The following is a 21,684-nucleotide window of genomic DNA, read 5'->3' as shown; positions in this document are numbered from 1 at the left end:
TTTAAAAAAATGAGAAAATAGAGAAGAGAATTCTAGTTTATCCAGGCAAGGACTATAGTGCATGTACATTTTTATAATGAATATGTGGCAGCTAAGAGGAAGAAAGCTGACTGGCATTGCAGAATGCAGGGAATTAGATCTTAGAGGCGAGAAGAAGAGCATAGTGGTGAGACATGGGATAGAAAAAGGCCTTAAATTGAAAGTCAACACTGGTAATTTCCTTTGCCAAACCACCTCACTGAGACTGCAAGAGCAACTAGACAGATGGAAAAACTAAAAGCTACCAGGTATCAGTAGCTCTTCTATCCTGCTTTAGTTTGCTTCATAGCTGTCTCCACCTGACATTATGTTCTCTAGTTATTTATTAATTGAGCTACTTTTTATTTTCCCTATAGGAAGTAAGCTCTAAGAAGGCAGGGCCTTTCTTGGTCTTCTTCAACTCTCTGTTTTTGTGCCTGGAAAATTGTAGCATTCAGTAAATATTTGTGGCATGAATAAGTGAATGTATAAATGAATTAATGAACCAATCCATCAACGAACAATAGTGATATTACATGGTAACTTTCGTCTACTCCCGGACGTACCACATTTTCCCCCTAGCTTTGGGGCCTTTGTATAAGAAAACTTTCCAAGAGAAAGAAAAATGATGAACAAAGTCACAGGAAGGAGGAAGCACAGGACTGGAGGGAACAGAGCAGAGCTTTGCTCCATTAGAGTAGGACTGCTTCTTTAGGGCTCTTCCCTAATTTCCTTGGAGACAAACCTATATTTTCCTTAACTGCATCTCCCGTACCTCTCAATATCAAAGCAGGTTTTAATGTAGCTATTGTAAATTTTTCCGGTTGAAATGGTTAGTATTTTACTTGGCTGTCTTCTCACTACAGCATTTGTGCAGTCTGGCAGCTCTGATCATCACAGAACCCCAGCCTTCTCAATGAAGAGATGTAAATACAGGGGGATGAAGAGGAACCATGGCAGGGAATCATGTTCCCACTTCAGCACACCATTATACAGATCACTCCTCTTCAAAGAGAAAGCAAATGTCACTTTCTCATGAGTGGGGTAATTTTCCTTCCCGGTGGTTGGGGCTGATAGCTCACAAGAATCTAGTGCCATCACCTATATCTAGACATAGAAAAGAAGAAGTTTAGCGAGAAGCAAAGAGATAAAGATTTTTTAAATGAACCAAATGATTTAGAATCTATTAGATTAATCTCTAAATCTATAAACTAAGGTGGCATTATGGTGCTATACGTAACAAATATTCAGGTCTCCTGAGTCACCAGCTGCCAGACTTGTGGATTGCAAAGAGGAGCCTGCGGTGGTTTATTTCAGTTTTCAGGTGCTTCCACCCATCCCCTCCCAGGTCATTGGAATGCAGCATCAAAACACCCTGGATGTGATATTATACACGTGAATATCTTTGTACCACTTTCTATACCAACCCTATCTAAATAAGTCACCAAGCCTAAAAATAGACCTCCTTTCTAAAGTTCTGCTTTTGATCCCATATAACCTACTAAGGAATATAGTATTAGAGGCCAATTGCCTGTCTAATACCCCCTTCACACAGGAGCATAGAACAAGGACTAGGGTCCTAGACTACGCTTACATCTTCTTAAACCTACCTGAAAGCAGGTCCTAGGAGGTACTTATAAAGATTAGGATCACAGAACTCACTATCCAAGTATCTATTCATAGCACAGTCAACCATTCACTCAATAAATATTTATTAGGTCTTAACTATTCTGTGGCAGTAGAAGATACATGGTATTAAAAGTCAGCCATGCTCCTGCCTTCCCCTATCTTCCAGCATCATCAGTGATATGATACATCCTGAAATTTCTGGAAGAGTTCTGATTACAAGTATTCACTAGCTATGATATATCATCATAGAATTTTCCATTTTTCTTTGTTTAAAAAAGTAATAAATTTTTGAATATGTAGGTTATTAAATGAGCACACTTTCTTTCATACTATTCAAACAAAAGAAATAAAACCTTTGAGTGTTATTAAACATCAAAACATAAAAGATGAGATCTGGCACATGCAAAAGCTTCCTAAAGAGACAGAATGGCTCCCAGGGCAGAGGAAGTAGCCAAAATTATGTCACTGATAAACTTGAAAAATAAAAAGGGTCAAAAGAGAGGAATTCCTCAGAAAAAGAGGCATAGAAAATAGGAAGCCAAAAAGGAAGTGATGTTAGTGCTTATTAAACATTATCAAGTGGGAGTTCCACTGTGGCTCAATGGGTTAAATATCTGACATTGTCACTGCTGTGCTTCTAGTTACAGCCATGGCACAGTTCGATCTCTGGCCCCAGGACTTCTGCATACTGTGGGCACAGCCAAAAAAAAAAAAAAAAAATTATCAATGTTAAGAAATCCAGATTCTAGAGAAGACAAGCCATTCTAATGTTTTTTGTTTGTTTGTTCTTTGTTTTTGTTCCTATTAGAAAACTGGAATGTTCCATCACTTGCAGCTGAAATATTCCTCAAGTCTTTCAACCTATCCTGGTCCTGATCATGGGCTTTCTAAGCAATGTTTGCATTATAATCTAGTTCCCCATGTAGATTTTTCTCTAGTGAAATTATGTGATGGCCAGCAGAAATTAACCATCAGTTAACTTAGCAACTAGACAGTTGACCACAACTCACCTCATCCTTGAACTTTTCCAAGCTCACAATCTAAAAAAATCTAAACTTTATTTCATAAGTTTTTACAGTAAACACACACACATATATATATATATATATATATATATATACGAAAAAATTTTCTGGCCAGTGTGTCAATATTTGGTCTGGAAAAAGTGGTCACTGTCCATATAAGGAACATCTTCACTCCAAAGCACTTGGAGAAGAGTGACATGCATACTTAATGCCACAGGAAGTATGAAGAGGAAGAAGTTATGTTTTACTGAAGAAATCCAGGAAAGTGCCACAGAGGAGGCAGGAATCAATTGAACCTTGAAGATGGGCAGGGTGATGAAAAGCAAAGATTGAGAAGAGCCAAAGTGGAGTTCCCGTTGTGGCGCAGTGGAAACAAATCTGACAAGGAACCTTGAGGTTAAGGGTTCGATCCCTGGCCTCGCTCAGTGGGTCAAGGATCTGGCATTGCCATGAGCTATGGTGTAGGTTGCAGACATGGCTCAGATCTCACGTTGCTGTGGCTGTGGTGTAGGCTAGCGGCTACAGCTCTGATTAGACCCCTAGCCTGGGAACCTCCATATGCCATGGGTGTGGCCCTAAAAAAACAAAAAGACAAAAAAAAAAAAAAAAAAAAAAAGAGAGAGAGAGAAGCTAAAGTGATTACTTCAATAATATACAGAAGTTGAAGAATGTGCTGGGCCTGGAACATGGATCAAATGGATTAAATATGAACTTAAAGTGAGACTAAATTCAAATGGCAGAAGACCCTGACATACCCGTTTGGCAAGTCTAAATGTCACATGGCAGCAATGTGAAACTATCTAAGCTTTCTGATGAAGGAAGAGACAGAATGGAAAGATACTCTAGGAATTAGGCAAAGTCTGAAAAAATATGAGCCATGGCAGAAAACTAAAAAGCACTTCTTTACTTATCAATAATTTACATTCTAGGGTAAAAATAACATACTGATATTTTTCCCCTAGATACCTTAATAAAAGCAAGCCAAAATGAAAAGTGAAGGACAGAGAGTTGAGAGTACTGGATCCTAGATCACAGAGGTGTTACTATAACATGGGGAAGGCACAGGAGGACGCAAATCTTGAGCTACTTCATGATTTTGACTGTAACTTGCAAGTTATCTCCTACAGGGTTCAGGAGACGTTTCTGCAAGAAGAACCTTTCCATGTAAATACTGAAAACTAGAATATATTAATTTTTGAAGTATTCTGTGAGAGGTCAGTACTACCAATATGTATCTATATGCAAAATATTTTATGTGGAGTTTAGGAAATTCTGGAACTGTGAAAAATTGTGTGTCAGGGGAGTTGGAATAGAAATATAAAGGCAGGAAAACTTTTTTAAAGGCAGACAGAATTTGGGGAGGAGATGTTATTATATTAGTTAATGCCTCTCAAAAGTCAGATGTTTAAGAACTGGATTATTGACCTGAAGGTAACTCAGTAAATTCAATGAAAAGGAAATATATTTGAAGTTAGAGAATTCCATTTCACAAAATCACCATATTTTAAGGCTAGGGCTAGTTGCAAGGTCAACTACACAACATTAGCCATGGAATGAAAACAAAACAAAACAAAATCAGCTATTCTTGTTGGAAGGCTGTTTAATTATTCATTACTTGGGAAATGTCATGGTTCTGCCTAGATGAGGGACCCATTTTCAGTTTAGACTTTAAGCAGAAGACAGCATCAACATTGAGGGGTTAGGAAGGCCTCTTCAGTCCACACAGTGTGTAGACAGTCTTCCCCTTCAAGGAATAAGGACAGACATGACAAATAAGACAGAAAAACCAGTGGCCCTCAGATGTAGAAAAAGACTTCTAGCATCATGAAGTCGTTCTCAGAGTTAAAAAGCAAAGACTGTGAACTCTCTGTCACAGATAGTTAAGTAGCTCACAATTAGAGATCCTGCAACAGAATGGAGCACAGAAGAATAGATGAGCCACACCTGCTCCCAAGAAATTCCCAAGAAGGTTCTGACTACTTCCCTGAAGAGGAAGAACTGGATATTTGTGTCAAAATCTTCCCTAATAACTATAGTTCACTTCACTAAGCATAGACTATTTATTTAAAAGGTAAATAAATGCTACCTTTAATCAAGTTCTATCATATTTCACTCTTCAGTCCTGGTCTTCAGATAGATCCTGTATCTTTCTGATAATTTACAGTTATAAGAACCACCTCACTTTGATAAGCCATACTCATTTTCTGGTATTAAGGTATTAAAATATACAGTGCAGCCTAAATTAATCAGGCCTTTTACAAAACTCAACAGTTCACCCCACAGGCAGCCTCTGTATCTGTACAATCCTCACCCCAACAAACAAATTTCTTGGATGAAGACTCATCAAAACCACTCAATCCCTGTTACTTTCCACCTTATCTATTTGGTCCAGGAGGAATACATGAATTCTTGCCTTGACAAATGATGGAAACATAAGCTGTTTTCAATAGTTCTGTTTTATCAAGACATATTCCTATTTGCAGGTAGTACATATTACATACTCTAAGCAGAAAATTGTCTAAGATAGAGAGTTAACATTGGCTGGAAAGGAACCAAGAGACAAGAAAGTTAATATTTATGGAAGATCTCCTACATATAAGTAAGCTGAACTAAAAGACATGAAATGATTAGTTACAGTGAACAACCCATCATTTTATTATCCCAATTACTATGCTTTTATGGGAACTTTTCTACCACTTCCCTAACATTTTCTGTGACTTGTATCCTGAAATAAACATAAAAACATTTATTCACCCACATGGCTGAGAAAATGGAAGCTTTAGGCCCTCCTGGGTTTAGCCTTACCTGTCATGTCTACTACAAAAGAGAGAAAAACCATATGAAGCCAGAAAATGAAGCAGGTTTGTGGAGGTAAAAGTGAAAGAGAATTTCCTAGGTTTGCTATAGAGCTTCAGTCTCTGGTTCTGGCTGAGCCTGAGACTCAACTTCATTCTTCTTTGGGTTCCATGAGTCCTCCCCTGCTATCTTTTAGCTTAAGGTAGCTAAGATAGAATATGTTGTCCTTAACTAATACACCCACTCAAGATCCAAAGCCTACAAGTGAAGAAAGGATTCAAACCCAAGTCTGCATGATTCCGACATTTGTTTGACTCCCTGCATCACCAAGAGATAATGACATGGTGCTGTGATAAAAACAAGTACAGTTCTGCATAAACAGAACTGTAGCAGTCAGAACATTGACGTAATCATCCAAACATACTCAGAACCGATCAGATTTGTATCTGCTAGACGTTTCAGATCACACGCTAAGGGCTGATCTGGATAAATTGAAGAATGTTCACTAGCGAGCCCTAGAAAAAGATTAAATAGTTGGAAATGAGAAAAAGGTACAAAGTATATGTTGCCTCTACAATTCAACTGACACTTCATATCCTGCATCCAAACATCTTTCTCAGAATGGTCTTATACTGCTTTTTAATATTTTCTACACTTTTGTCTCATCTCTTCAAATAGGCTATGAGCTTCTTGAAGTCAAGAAGCATCTATTACACTTTTTGTTGTGCTAAATGAATTAAAATTAAAGAACACAGCTTGTTCAAACAGAAGAGGATAAGAGGATAATTTAATAACGGTACTGGTAAATACAAATTGCTACATTGATGGGAACTGATTTTTTTCCTCATACTACAACCTGAGAGGAGGAAGAATTCTCACATACTAATATGAGATATTCAAATTAGTGTTATGCATACATTTACAAATTGAAGCAATTGTTGCAGAATGCTTTTTGCACAAGAGGAAAAGAAAAGCCTTAGAGTTTCAACTTCTTCATAGGGATTTTTTTCTTGTCTAGGATAATTTTGGTTTGGATCCTTTTACTGTCTCACTTAATAAAGACTTACAGATTTCATGCCCTTCTTCAGGCCTTTGCAAGATCTAAGAAGACATCAAACAAGAGTGGAATTTCAACTTTTTTTCCCCATTATAATATGAATATACCTAGTACTTCTGAATATTATGATATGGAACTCAGATACTAAAAATCTGTATCTTATCTTCGGTAAAAACCAGGCCTGTGAGAACTACTCCAAAGTAGAAAAAATACATTTTGAAGATATTTACCTTACATTATTTAAAAGTTATAATAACTGAAGAGAATCCTCAAATGTTCAAGCCAAACCATACCATAAATGCAGTATTGGAATATCTGCTTCCAGCCACAACGAAGTAACTAGCAAAGCATTAACCCTCTTACCTCGACCGACTACAGAGCCAGACAAAATAGATGAAACATTTCTTTATCAGATACTGCTCAATAGACAGCCCGAAACAGTGATCCCTCAAAGAAGCAAAACAAATGAGATGAGCCCTGACATTGATCATTTTGCCTGAAGGTAGTTTCTATGCTACAGCACAGGGAGAGGGAATCCAAACTGAGGTTTGTGGTCTCACTGAGTTGAGGAGACATGCTTCTGATTTCAGGAAGTTCAAGGCAGTCAGAATTTATGAGGTAAAATCCAGAAAAAAACAGAGCTTTAGAAAGGAGAGCAAGAGTGTGCACTCTAGCTCTGCAGACATATCCTTTCAAATATTGGCTGAGTACTGATGTGTGCACATATGTGTGGTAACTACCAGGGAAAGAACACTAAAAAGGATGAGCAGAATAGTTTCTGGAGCTCCCGGAGTCAGGAAAAGTTCAGATTTTCCACCAGTCAGAAAGGAGAGACCTCTTAATTCACAGAGTGTTAGTTGGAGTGCTCAGAAAGTTATTGCCCAGACCAAATTAGCCCTGCTCTGAGTCACCCTAACAGAGCTTAAAACCAAGTCTCAAAAGCATCCAGCTAATTTGAAGTCATCCCAGAAAATAACCCAACAATATTTAAAGAAATACAGAGAAATCCCAGCACCCAAAAATATAAAATTTAACATTTCTAACGGTGAATTTAAAAAACCACCAGATAAGCAAATAAGTTGAGAAAATAATGCCCTCAACCAGGAGAGCAATCAAATCAACTAATAGAAATAGATCCAGTAAAAACCAGCATGATAACAACAGTAAAACAGCTATTATAAATGCAGTCCATATATTTAAGAACATAATGAGAAAAACAAGAAAATTTAAAAATCTGAATCAACCTGGACTAGATGTTGATGAAGAAAAGAACACCAAACTTGAAGACAGTGATTTTATTCAAAATGAAATATAGAAGGAAAATAATATTAAAAAATGAAAACATCTATGATCTGTGAGGTGTTAATAAATGGTCTAAAATATGTGTAATTGCAGTTCCAGAGGGAGAGTTTAAAAAAAGTGAGGAAATAATGGCCAAATTGTTTTAAATTTGATGGCAGTTATAAACCAAATATCCAAAACTTTCAGCAAATTCCAAATAGAAAAAGATTAATAAAACTATAAGAGGGCATAGGATGAACAAATTGCTAAAATGAATGGTAATAATGTGAACATCTTAAAAGTAGACAGAGAAAAATGACATAAAGATAAGAATAGTCACAGACTTCTCATCAGAAACAATGAAAGAGCGAAACCCTTTAAGTACAAAAAGTAAAAAAAAAAAAAAAAAACTATCAAATTAGAATTCTACTTTCAGGAGTTCCTTTGTGGCTCAGAAGGTTATTATTACTATTTTGCTTTTTTTTTTTTTTTAGGGCCTCACCCACAGCATATGGAGGTTCCCATGCTAGGGGTCTAATTGAAGCTATAGCTGCTGGCCTATGCCACAGCCACAGCAATTCGGGATCCAAGCCGCATCTGAGACTACACCACACAGCTCATGGTAATGCCAGGTCCTTAACCCACTAAGCGAGGCCAGGGATTGAACCCGCATCCTCATGGATACTAGTTCGATTCGTTTCCACTGAGCCACAATGGGAACTCCTCAATATGTTACATTTTAAATTACAACTCATAATTAGCATCATTTTTACAAATCCTTAGTCTGCATTGCAAGGTATTTCTTTGCAATATACTGATGTTCTTAACTGACCATCAGCCCTCCTCTGGAAACTGTTCCCTTAGCTTCTGTGACTCTCTCCAGTATCTCCTGAATCATCCTTTCTGTTTCTTCCATGTCTTATCCTGTACATCCACACTAAATGCTTAAGTTGTCCAGGTTGCCATCATTGGCTGTCTTCCTTCACCATTCTATATATTCTTCCCTGGAAGCAACAGTATTCTAGTAACTTCAATTCCCAGATTACGCCAAATCTCTATTACCAATACCCACCTCTCTGAGCTCCAGAAAATATCAAGCTCTACCTTAACCAAACCTTTTTTTCTTTTTTTTTTTTTTTTTGGTGCTTCTCTGTTTTATTTATTGGGATTTCCTTCTACTCAGTTGACCAAGCCAGAATCTTTGGAGTCATTCTCAGCAACTTCCTCTTTCTCCTCTTGATGGATTCAATCTCACCAGGCCCTAGTATTTCTATATTCCAAACGTTTTTGGCATCCTTTCTTTCTGTATCAGACACAAACCTCAAGTACCTCATCCAATTCCTTCAAAAGCTTCCCTTCTAAGGCTCTAACAGCATCCCAACCCTAACCAATCACTTTCTTATAAAGTGCCATGTACATGGAATAGTTGACTGCCTGTAAGCCCAGAGTTTTTAGGGCCTCTGCCACTTTCAGACTTGGATGCAATCCACATGATATAGTGTGGGATCTGGCATCTTATAGCAGTGCCCTGTTGAAGAGGTGGATAACATAACCAGAAGCATGTTTTATTAACTCTCCATAGAGTAAAAAGAGGAGACAGGAGGGATCCGGGCAAATAATTTTGCCCCTCTTCACCCGTTTATGGAGTACCTCTATGAGCAGTGTTTCTTTGTATCCTGTCTGGAGAAGTCCGACATTCTGAGCAATGCACCTGCCTGTTGACCTTCTGTTTTTCTTCATAGCTTGTTGAAAGGGAAAACCAATAAGATATCACTTGCCACCTCTTCATATCTAACCATCATGGCAACTCATCACTACATATTAAACAAAGTCCGGCATATAATATGCACTCAAAAATGGAAGCTATTGTTAAAATACTATGATATTATATAACCAAAGTAGGCAGTGATATTGTTCTTTTCATATCTTATGAAGCTCAAACATTGTCAAAAATTATACTCATCATCTATGAATTTGTTTCTATTTTATTAAATATAAGTTAAATATAACTTTCATAGAAAAATTCTGGAAGATGCCCAAATGTCAATGATGGTCTTTTTGTGGTAGAATTCTGTGCTTTTCTTGGTGTCATTGTTTAACATATTTTTATAAAATTTACACATTTTAAGGCAATCTACAGATTCAATGCATCCCTATCAAATTACCAAGAACATATTTCACAGAACTCAAAGAATATATTTTAAAGATTTTTTGGAAGCACAAAAAACCCAGAATAGCCAAAGACATCCTGAAAAAGAAAAATGGAGCTGGAGGAATCAGGCTCCCGGACTTCAGATTATACTACAAAGCAACAGTCATCAAAACCACATGGTACTGACACAAAGACAGAAATATAGATCAGTGGAACAGGATAGAAACCCCAGAATTAAACCCATGCACCTACAGCCAACTAATCTATGACAAAGGAAGCAAGAATATACAATGGAGAAAGTACAGCTTGTTCCATAAGTGGTGCTGGGAAAACTGGACAGACACATGGAAAAGAATGAAATTAGAACACTCCCTAACACCATACACAAAAATAAACTCAAAATGAATTAAAGACCTAGATATAAGACCAGACACTATAAAACTCCTAGAGGAAAACAGGCCAAACACTCTCTGACATAAACGACAGCAACATCTTCTCAGATCTACCTCTCAGAGTATTGACAACAAAAACAAAAATAAAAAAAATGGGACCTAATCAAACTTCAAAGTTTCTGCACAGCAAAGGAAACCCTAAACAACACAAAAATACAACTCACAGAATGGGAGAAAATCTTTGCAAGTGAATTGACTGACAAGGGACTAACCTCCAAAATTTATAAACAACTTCTGCAGCTCCATACCAAAAAAACAAACAAGCCCAACAAAAAATGGGCAGAAGATCTAAACGGACAGTTTTCCAAAGAAGACATACAGATGGCCAAAAAACACATGAAAAAATGTTCAGCATTACTCATCATTAGAGAAATGCACATCAAAACCACTCAGAGGTACCACCTTACACCAGCCAGAATGGCCATCATCCAAAAGTCTACAAACAATAAATGCTGGAGAGGGTGTGGAGAAAAAGGAAGCCTAGTACACTGTTGGTGGGATTGTAAATTGGTGCAACCACTGTGGAAAGCATTATGGAGATGCCTCAGAAAACTAAACATAGAACTCCCATTTGATCCAGCAATCCCATTCCTGGGCATCTACCCAGAGAAAACCATGACTCGCAAAGACACATGTACTCCAGTGTTCACTGCAGCACTATTTACAATAGCCAAGACATGGAAACAACCTAAATGTCCATCGACAGAGGAGTGGATCCAGAAGATGTGGTATATATACACGATGGAATATTACTCAGCCATTAAAAAGAACAAAATACCAGCATTTTTTGCAACATGGATGGACCTAAAAACTATCATGCTAAGTGGAGTCAGCCATAGAGTGAGACACCAACATCAAATGCTTTCACTGACATGTGGAGTCTGAAAAAAGGACAGACTGAACTTTGCAGAACAGATGCTGACTCACAGACATTGAAAACCTTATGGTCTCCAGAGGAGACAGTTTTGGGGGCGGGAGGATGTGCTTGGGCTGTGGGCTGGAAATCCTGTGAAATCAGATGGTTATGATCATTATACAACTACAGATGTGATAAATTCATTTGAGTAATAAAAAATTTAAAAAAAATTACACATTTTCTGCAACAACATAGGTTTCACTCATAATCAAAATAAAGAGATTAAATTTTCAAACATCTATTGTGAAAGTAATAAGATTAATAAATGATATAATAAAGAGCATTAATAAATAGCAAGAATAATCAATTCCAATCTTGCTTATTTAATGAGATGGCTGACATTTAAGATAGCCTGAGCAGCCTTATTGCAAGTTTTTATAAGAATTGTTGGAGATCAAAAAAGATCCTGCCAGTTCTCATTGTTGCTCAGTGGGTTAAGAACCCAACTAGTATTCACGAGGATGCGAATTTGATTGCTGGCCCCGCTCAGTAGGTTAGGGATCCAGTGTTGTCAAGAGCTGCAGTATAGGTCACAGACGTGACTGTGGTGTAGGCTGGCAGCTCTAGTTCTGATTCAACCCCTAGCCTGGGAATCTCCCTTTAAAAAATAAAAATAAAATAAAAATAAAAAAATAAAAAAAAAGATCCTGCCAAGACCAACAAATACCAAAATAGCTTGAAGAGTTTGAGGACCCCAGGTTAAAAACTCCTAAAGGTGTTGAAGTCAAACATCTTATATAAAATTTGAACCCTGCACTTATCCATGGAAAACCAACTCCACCTGTTAAAAGCTAATATACAACTATGAGCTATTTCTAATAGATTCTTTGGAAAAGTGCATTGATCCTCCAAATAAGTCACTGTTTTGGGTTTTGTTTTCTGAAAGCAATGACCTATTTTGATAATAATATTCCTAAGACTGTCCAGATGTCTGAAGTCAATAAAATAACTGAGCATATTAAATAGGATACTGCTCAAATTCTCAAGTCACAGGCCTGGATGACTTCAGTAGATTATCTCTCAGTGAGATCTCTGTCTCCACTTTCCATTCTAAGATTAAATAGTCAGCTAAAGGAATGATGAAGACCAAGGCCATCTGGATAAGAAGTTCTATGCCGAAAAGCAAATACGTATTTCCAGGTTTTCCATATTTAAAAATTTTACCAGTTTGTCTTTTGGGGACTGAAATGAGGGTGACAACAGATCCAAATGTAAGCTGCATAAGCATCACAGAATGACAGCTGAATATGCCACACATTATCTCTGTAGTACTGAAAAGGCACCCCTGTGACAAGTCACAGTAACCAAAATGTTTCATCATATTGTTTCTCTTCACATAAATACCCCTGAATAAGGTATTATGTCTCTCTTCTTTTTCTCTGCCTTAATCCTCTTTCCTCTCCCCTTTAACTTTACTTAATTCAGAACTGTATCTAATTTACAAACTGAATTAGGACAGGTCTCCCTCACAAAGCTGATCCACACACCAATCTGACAAGAGGTCACTGCTGTGAACTGAACTCTGAGTTTGAGTCATAGTACTGGAATCTCAGTATATTTTACTTTCCCCCATTGTCTTCCTAAATGAAAGAAGGGTAAGTTCAAGCACTTGCTAGTTGGTGAAATGATACATCCATGGAAGAAAAGAAGTTGACGAAATATTGACTCCTTCCTAATTTTTCAAGAAACATAGGGACCCTAGCCACAGAAAAATAGAAAGAGGAAAGCTCCAAAGAGGAAACAAAAATTGTGAAACAAACTTTTCAAAATGTACAATCTCTAAGAAAGGTAGAGTACCCTCCAAATGGTGCTTATTTTGAAATACCTTTCTTGGGCGGCATCCTGGAGGTATCCTGTCAGAACGTCTGGGCTGGGCTGCAGACTAACTTGAAGAGAGATGACAGATTGAAGGGACAAATATTTCGGGTCTGGTCCAGCACATCCACACACTTCTGCCTGTTGCTGAAAGTGCTCCCTGGTGCCATTTCACAGTCTGAAACATAAGAAGGTACTAATTTCCTTGCCATTAAATTTTCATGAATGTTTAGTTTGCCATTTAGGGCTGGAGTACTCAGGTCAAAAGGGCTGTATTTGGGGCCCATGTTCAAAATAAAACTGATCGTGTATGTCCTATTCAAAGCAAATCTGGCTTCATTCCAGTTTGCATATACTTGGCTGCCTCATTTTACATGCCTCCCATTCTAGAGCTTTACCCCAATTACACGTACAAAGGGCAATGTAAGGGAGTGTACTTCCAGAAAGGTGAGAAATACTGACCACTAAGTTGATGTGGTAAATTAAATGAGTAAATAAGGCTACTCTTGCATGTGGAGTTCAGGTTTAAGCAGCAAAGCTACAGCACATTCAGCTTTGCAATCAATCCCAATGTGGTGAAACCTGGAGACACTGTGTTTATTTTCTCAGCTTCTCTGAAAATAAAACTTACTATAAAAGGAAATTGTCATTTTCTGGGAAATTTAAAAAATGTATTCTATCAACACTTCTCAAAGGAAGATAGTGATCCTTACTTTAAAGTGATAAACAAAAAAGATTCCCATCACTGAAAAGAAAAGAAAGGAACAAAAAGTGCTAAAATTTAATGTTGCAAAGGAGGCTGCCTTTTTGAGAGGGAGAATGCTGGCATTCTCTGGTTACTTCAGTGATAGCCACTGACCTTGGCAAGAGGAAGCACTGTTTTGAAATGGATCCTGGTAGCACATTTATACCAGGGCAACTTTTGGCTTCACAGATGGATTTGTGCACAGACAGGACTCTTCTAGAATATAAAGCCTAGTACATAGATTTTAGCAAAAGTAGTGTGTGCACACTTGGAATTACGGTTCAAAACAAAGCTCTGTAAAGTGGTGCTCACTTAGTTTTTTCCTATTCTGAACATTAGATCTTAACTGTGATAGTAAGATAGGATATAACTGATACAAGTACTCAAAGATTTACATTTAGTGTTAAAGTTGTTCTTCAACAAGGGAATTTATAGAGATTGATAAATTTTGTTGCAACTTATTGGACCTGTAATCTAGAGTGAGAGCAATATGTTATTTAATTCATATTAACTTAAATATATATGTAAAATAACTCTAAATGCTACTCTTCAAAAACCATATTACACTTATAAAGATGTTCTGCAGCCTTGTGTCCAGAAAATTATGAAAACAATACTAGACAAAAGACTGAACACAGAAACCAAAAAAGAAAAATAGATTAATTATGTTAAAAATTAAAATTTCTATTCATCAAAAGATGTTTCAAAGAAATTCATGTGAAAAATACAACTCACACAGCACTTCATAAAAGTATGAAAAATAAAGAATTTCTGCCTACCAACAAGAAGAAAACAAGCACTCCCCAAAGGAAAATAAATGGTAAAAGTTTTGAACAAGTATTTCACACAGGAAGTATAAAATGGCCTGTAACCTAATTTAAAAAAAAAATGAACAAACATGAGCAGTAATTTCATGAAGAGGGAACATATAGCCAATAGACATATGAAAAAAGGCCCAATCTAGTCTAGAGAAATGCAAATGGAATCTACAAGTGGTATGGGTATGTTGGTTAAAAACCTGTTCCTCTGGTGAATTTGAAACTGGCCCCCATATGCAGAAGACAAAGGGAGACCAAAGAATCAGGCTACTTCAGATTGGTAGCTGATGGTTTTAATAAACAAAAGAACTCACGCATGAGGGTTATCTCCAGTGGTCACAAGACAAATAGATCACAGTATCACCCTGCAGAATCTTAAGAATATACAGAGGCCTTAACTGGGTTGAGTATATATTCAGTCCAGTTGCTCTCAACAACACATTGCTCTCACAAGAATGTCCTTGGGGCAGCTCTGGTGCAGGGAAGTCAGGCAGAATGCACCTTCCAAGGGCAGGGGATAAGAAACCTCCAATGGCCTGGGTCCAGTTTGGGGGTCAAGAGCAGTCATGTCCTCTTGATGACCTCCTCCAGTACTCCACCTCTCATGACTGGCTCTTACAATTTTACATGACACCCTTTTCCACAATGCACCCTGAGAGGTCAACAAGAAGTTTCATTATCAAGACTCATTTGCAGCCATCTGCTACACTAGAGGCAAATACCACAGCAACAATATAGTCATGTGTAAGAGAAAACACAGATTAAGAAACAGTTTTTTTCCACAAAGAGCCCCATCCAAACTACTGATTTATCAAGTTCTCTAGGCTGAGGTTCGAATCTCTCAGAGTGTTCACCTGGACCCTCATATGCTTTAGAAAAGGTTCTACATAGTATGAATATTCTAGATAATAGCATAGGTGCCTCCTTGGCTATCCTATCTCAGAAGACAGCTTTCCTCATTAGAGACATCTTAGTGTTTAATAAGGAGTGACTTTGTTGGATATCACAAGGCTCGCTGGGTGAATTTAATAGAGGCTTTTATGTGAGCTATAATGTCCTCCAGACCAATGGAGGGAACAAAGATTGCAGCCAGATGATAATACCAGTGGAAAACAGAATGTACCCATCTGGCCTTGAGGAGAGAGAGGTTGGCAATTTTTGTTGTCATGGGGTGGAGTCTCCCTTGTGCTCAGAGAAAACTCAGTTTGCAGGGAACCAACCACCTAGATAGAAGCCATGGCCAAAGATCTGTGCCATACAACCACTGGGTTTAATTTGGGGCTGCCCAATAAATACTTGTGTGGCGTGACCAGTTTGTACCAAACCAGCCACTATCTTTTAATGTGACAGAATGACTACACAGTTCTGGGTATATCCATCCCATATCTCCGGATGGTTCTGTCTAAAGTGCTTTTTTTGCTCCCAACATAGGGTTGCATGAGTGCTTAAAGGTCCATAAGCTGAGGTAAGCCCATCCCAAATCCAAGTGTAGCCACTCATGGCTCTGACAGTGTTATTTTAGGACCCTACTGGTAAGCAGCTGATGGACCACCTGTGTAATTTGACTGACCAAAAAAGAGTATCCATGCCTTGTATTACTGACAGTGTGTGCCACGGGCCAGGTTTTTGGATCAGTGTCAGTAATACCAAATGAATTAAGAGTACTAATCCTAGCTTGTTCTTCCTTAATGCACTGCTTTAGTGCTTTCCAATTCCCTCCCTAGAATGGTGACACTCACTGTGTCAATCCAGAAGAGCTAGAGGGAGGCAGCTGCATACATGTCCAACAATTGGATTGGTTCCTTCACCTGGCATATGAGTGGATCCAGCGGAAAGATATTTCTATTAGGTACCTATGCTGTGACCAGGCACCACAGGAACAGCAGAAGTCCGCACTCAAAAAATTAGATATTTAGTAGGAACTTGTATGGGGAGGTACTTCACTTCTATAAGAATTACACTTTTGGCCTGACCCTTAGATGTTAATGTGGTTTTGGTTTGAGGAACTTGACCTGGTTGAGCATGCCACAGGTATTGGCAGAGAGGGCAGCACCATCAAGCAGGGGAAGAGAGACTAGGGATAGGATATGTCACACCAGGACTCTCACCTTCACCCCCTCTTTCAATGCCACATGTTCTATGCCAGGTATAGTGGAAGGGTACTGGAATATCTTGGCTTTCTTTCCTGCAATGAATGTAGCCCCATCAGGGCCTTCATAGGCAAGAGTGTAGAAGATCAGCCTCATTCCCAGTTCCCTAAGAATTTGTTGTATTTCCTTTCTAGAGCTCTAAGGTCCCACATGTCCAGAGAGATCCTGCTTGTTGGGTCAAGCTTCCCTGCAATATAAAATAATCTATAAGGAAGTGAGTGCCTTGACAACCCCACTCCCTGCCAATTCCAAGGCCTGAACACCATGCAGGTGCTGCTAGAAGGTAGGCTGTGTAGTGATATTGCTCATTTCTTTGCTTCCTACCCAGTCAAAGAAATGCTGTTGCCTCCCCTCACCAGTCCCTCATCCCATCACCCCATAACCACTCTTGGATATTTTCCCTGGCCTTTTGTTGGAGCTTGACAGCTATATCAGTAAGCTCAGTGGGTATACATTCTCTCCTCAGGAATGTTTCCTGAACAGGGGTCTGCCTCACTGGTTGGGGTTGTCATTGCTGTGCTTTTGCTTTCCTTTGAATTGGGGGTCTGGTAGCATGGAGTGTGTTGTCAGTTTCACTGGCAATCACCATAAAGTCCGCCTCTTTGTTCTCTTTACTTTGCCAGGGATTCCACCTCTTAACAAACCAATCCGGCTTGTCACATGTTTTCAGACCTTAATCTGCAGCAGCTTGCACCCTCCTAGCTTTTCAAGACAGCATGCTATGTCTCCAGTTTATCATACTGCTTTCCCACCTTGCCTGCCAGCCCCAAAGTGAGCAGAGAAGTTGCCAGAGTACATTTCTCTAACCTCAGTTCTTTCAACTTTATAACTCAAGCTTCAGGCTTTTGTTGGGCTCAAACACTTTGGAAAACAATCCAATAATATACCATGAAAATAAATTATTGCTTAACTATGACCTGGCAAATTTACTACTAAGAATATACACAAGAACCTCCTGTACATGTTTATGAGGAGGCAAGTACTATTCATTTTATCAGCGCTGTTTTTGATAGAATAATAATAACAAACCTTGAAAAATACATAAATTATGGAATATTTACAAAACAGAATGTTATATATCAATAATAGTGAATAAATCAACAATAACAAAATTTATTTGTAAATGTAAGTAACATACAACTGGAAAAACAACTTTGAAAAAGAAAACAATAGTTGGAGGACATACACACCCTAACCTCAAGACTTACTAGCAAAGCTACAGTAATCAAGATAATATGGTATTGATATCCAGAGAGAGAAATGGATCACTGGAACGGAAAAGAGAGACCAGAAATATACCCACACATATGTGATCAAAGAACTTTTAACAAAGGTGCAAAGATAGTTTAGCGGAGAAATAAGTCTTTTCAATTGATGATGTCAAAGCAATCAAATATCCATACATTAAAAAACTGAACTTCAATCTGCATTTTATACCATACACAAAAAAATGCTAGAAAACACAGAAGACTATGGATTAGGCAGATTTAGGATTTATTTTTAGACATAATACTAACTGTTCAATTCATAAAAGAAAAATGATAAATTGGACTTTATTAAAATTAAGAATATCTGCTCTTCAAAAGATATCATCAAGACAATGAAAAGACAATCACGGACTGGGAGAAAATATTTGCAAATCATATATCCTGAAGAAGGATTCATAATCAGGATATGTAATAGAATATGTATATATATACATATAATAAACTCTCAAAACTTAATAAGAAAACAAACAACCCAATAAAAAAATTGCAAAAGATTTAATAGCTACTTCACCAAAGAAGATAATGATGGCAAATAAGCACAAGAAAACATATTTAACATCATTAGTAATTAGAGAAATGAAATTCTATAAATTATACATTTATATAAATGGCTAAAATTAAAAAGACTGGCTAGCCCAAGTGTTGGAGAAGATGGGGGACAACTAGAGCTCTTATACATGGTTGTCAGGAACATAAAATGGTACCTACTTTTTTTTTTTTTTTTGTCTTTTTGCCATTTTCTTGGGCCGCTCTCGCGGCATATGGAGGTTCCCAGGCTAGGGGTCTAATTGGAGCTGTAGCCGCTGGTCTACACCAGAGCCACAACAACGCGGGATCCGAGCCACGTCTGCAACCTACACCACAGCTCACAGCAATGCCGAATCCTTAACCCACTGAGCAGGTTCAACCCAGGGATTGAACCTGCAACCTCATGGTTCCTAGTCAGATTCGTTAACCACTGAGCCACGACGGGAACTCCGGTACCTACTTTAGAAAATAGTTTGACGACTTCTTGCAAAGTTAAATGTACATTTAACATACAATTTTGCTCTAAGATATTTATTTACTGAAAAGAAAGGAAAGCATATGTTCCTATAAAGACTTTTGCATGAGTGATTATAGAAAAAAAGCTGAAAACAATCCAAACGTCCAACAAAAGGTGAATAGATAAATTGTGACACATCCATAAAATGTAATGTTACTTAACAATAATAAGCAATGAACTACTGGTATATACAACATATTTGAATCTCAAAATTATGCTTTATGAAAGAAGCTAGACAGAAAAAAGTACACATTGTATTATTAAATTTACATAAAGTTCTAGAAAAGGTAGTGACAGTGAGAGTTTTCATCTAAGTTTTCAGGACGTACACTTGAGTATGTGCAGTTTACCGTATATTGATTTTATCTCAATACAACTATTAAAATAAAAGCCATGCATGGGCCAGTAATAACGATGTGTCATGAAACAAATATCTAGATTAACTTACTTTTGAACAAATGATATCTGAAACAAGAAGGGGAAAGAAAGTATGAAGGAAAGAGAAAAGAAGAGAAAGAGCAAAGAAGGGAAGAAAAAAATACCTTTGAAAATTAGGGACAAACAACCGAAATACAAACAACGACACAGATAAATCTCAAATGTTTATGCTAAGAGAAAGAAGCCTGTCTCCAAAACCCACATACTATAGGATTCCATTTATATGATATTCTTGAAAAGGCAAAACTGTAGAGACAGAAAACATATCAGTGGTTGTCAAGAGCTGGAGGAAGTGACCACAAAGAGGTACAAAGGAATTTGGGAGGATAGTGAAACTATTTTATATCTTGCCTGCAGTGGTTGTTACATAAATGTATTTATCAAAACTCATAGAACTATGCACTTAAAAAGTGAATTTCTTACATATGTATTATACTCCACATCTGACCAAAAATAAAAATTGGAAACTGACACCTCTTGGGTTAACTTTGAGCTGCATTTATTTTTCTCTGCCTATACTGATTCTTTTTTTTTTTTTAATGAAATTAACTGGCAATAGAAAAAGAACATTTCATATTACCTGCCTAATCCCTGGAGACATTTGAGTTTAAGCTGTCTTAAACCATACCTTAAACTCATTTTAACACCTTTATTAGCATGATATATTACCTAGCCATAAATAAATTTTCCTGTAGGAATAGAATAGGCAATGAGTGGGATAGTAAGAGATGCAGGGAGTTAGGGACTACTGGGATCCTAGAGTTAGCAATGGTCATAAGAACCTGGAGGAGAGAATTTGCAACTTAAGATTGAAATATAAGAAATTACAGCTAAGTGTCCAATCTGAAGGAGATAAAAATACAGTCACAATTTTTGTGCTATTTTATCTATGTCATGGGGGTCTTAATTACCAGAATCTAAAAGAGGGGACATTAGAATCTAAAGTCAGCTTATTTTTATTTTCAGTAACAAGCATAGTGCTCATATATAAGTGGTCTATAATTCTTGGTTGGAAGGAAAATGAAGAAGACAAAGATGAAAAAAATCTAAGCAGGCCTGACTTCATGATACAATATCTATGCAGTTGCATAGGACTTCAAGAATAGAAGGGCACCAGGCTTAAGTTCTACTGTTGCCACACTGACATTCTTAAATCTTTTTTTTTTTTTTTTGTCTTTTTGCCATTTCTTGGGCCGCTCCCAAGTCATATGGAGGTTCCCAGGCTAGGGGTGTAATCGGAGCTGTAGCCACTGGCCTACACCAGAGCCACAGCAACGTGGGATCTGAGCTGTGTCTGAGACCTACACCACAGCTCATGGCAACACTGGATCCTTAACCCACTGAGCAAGACCAGGGATTGAACCTGCAACCTCATGGTTCCTAGTCAGATTTGTTAACCACTGAGCCATGACGGGAACTCCTTAAATCATTTTTGAACAAGACAGCCTGTATTTTCAATTTGCACTAAGCACCACAAATTGTGTAGTTAGTACTAAATACAGGAGATTTTTGAGCCACCATTGAGTATTCTCTAATAGACAAGAGTGAAGAGAAATATTTTTGACATGGTACATCTATTTGACATTGTTATTAACACCTAAGAGATGCAGTGAGGCACAGTTACCAGTTATAAGACCTAAATGAGGTGTGTTGACAAACCACAGAGATGACACATAGATCAGACTGGAGGGTGGCAATCAGACCACATGTATATGGCTATATGGCTATTTTTCAGTTGACAGATCAGTCATCCCTGAAGGAAAAAAAAAAAAGCAAGAATGAAAGTGATGCCTACAACCACAAAATAAATCACAAATAGCTGGTATGAAGACTGTCATTCAAGTGTCACTGTTTGGGCCACATAATTATGATCACCCCAATTTTATTCCATTTTGTCTGTCAAATGAAAAATGGATACATTTAAGAAAGTTATTTAAATTTTCATCCAAAACAAAATCCCCGCTAAAAAATACACTGACAGCAAGGGTGAAGAGAGATAAAGTCTTATGGTCTCATATTTTTAAATACTGTCTGATTCTTCATCTATAAAACATAAGAGGAGATAGGCACTAGAATGAG

General features: G+C 37.6%; 1 protein-coding gene across 16 annotated transcripts in view; it reads right to left on the bottom strand.

Moving 5' to 3' along the window:
- TMC1 (transmembrane channel like 1) overlaps positions 1 to 21,684 on the bottom strand; it is a 397,188-nt gene that overhangs the window by 146,003 nt on the left and 229,501 nt on the right. For 8 of the 16 annotated variants that reach the window (XR_014841737.1, XR_014841738.1, XM_021064852.2 and 5 more), the window contains one exon: positions 13,152 to 13,319. The exons of the other annotated variants lie outside the window; for them this stretch is intronic. Coding sequence is in view for 6 of the 8 variants with exons in the window: in XM_021064852.2 (XP_020920511.1) it covers positions 13,152 to 13,167 (16 nt within the window). In the remaining 2 variants the exon portion in view is untranslated. The remainder of the gene's footprint in view (positions 1 to 13,151; positions 13,320 to 21,684) is intronic. 16 annotated transcript variants of the gene reach the window in all.

This window comes from Sus scrofa, chromosome 1, assembly GCF_054392235.1.
Source record: "Sus scrofa isolate SSC_HxYL_T2T_F1_AM1 chromosome 1, Sscrofa_HxYL_maternal_Yorkshire_Landrace_v2.0, whole genome shotgun sequence".
Lineage (NCBI taxonomy): Eukaryota > Metazoa > Chordata > Mammalia > Artiodactyla > Suidae > Sus > Sus scrofa.
Note: the sequence above shows the minus strand (reverse complement) of the source record. Positions and strands in the feature narration are given on the sequence as shown.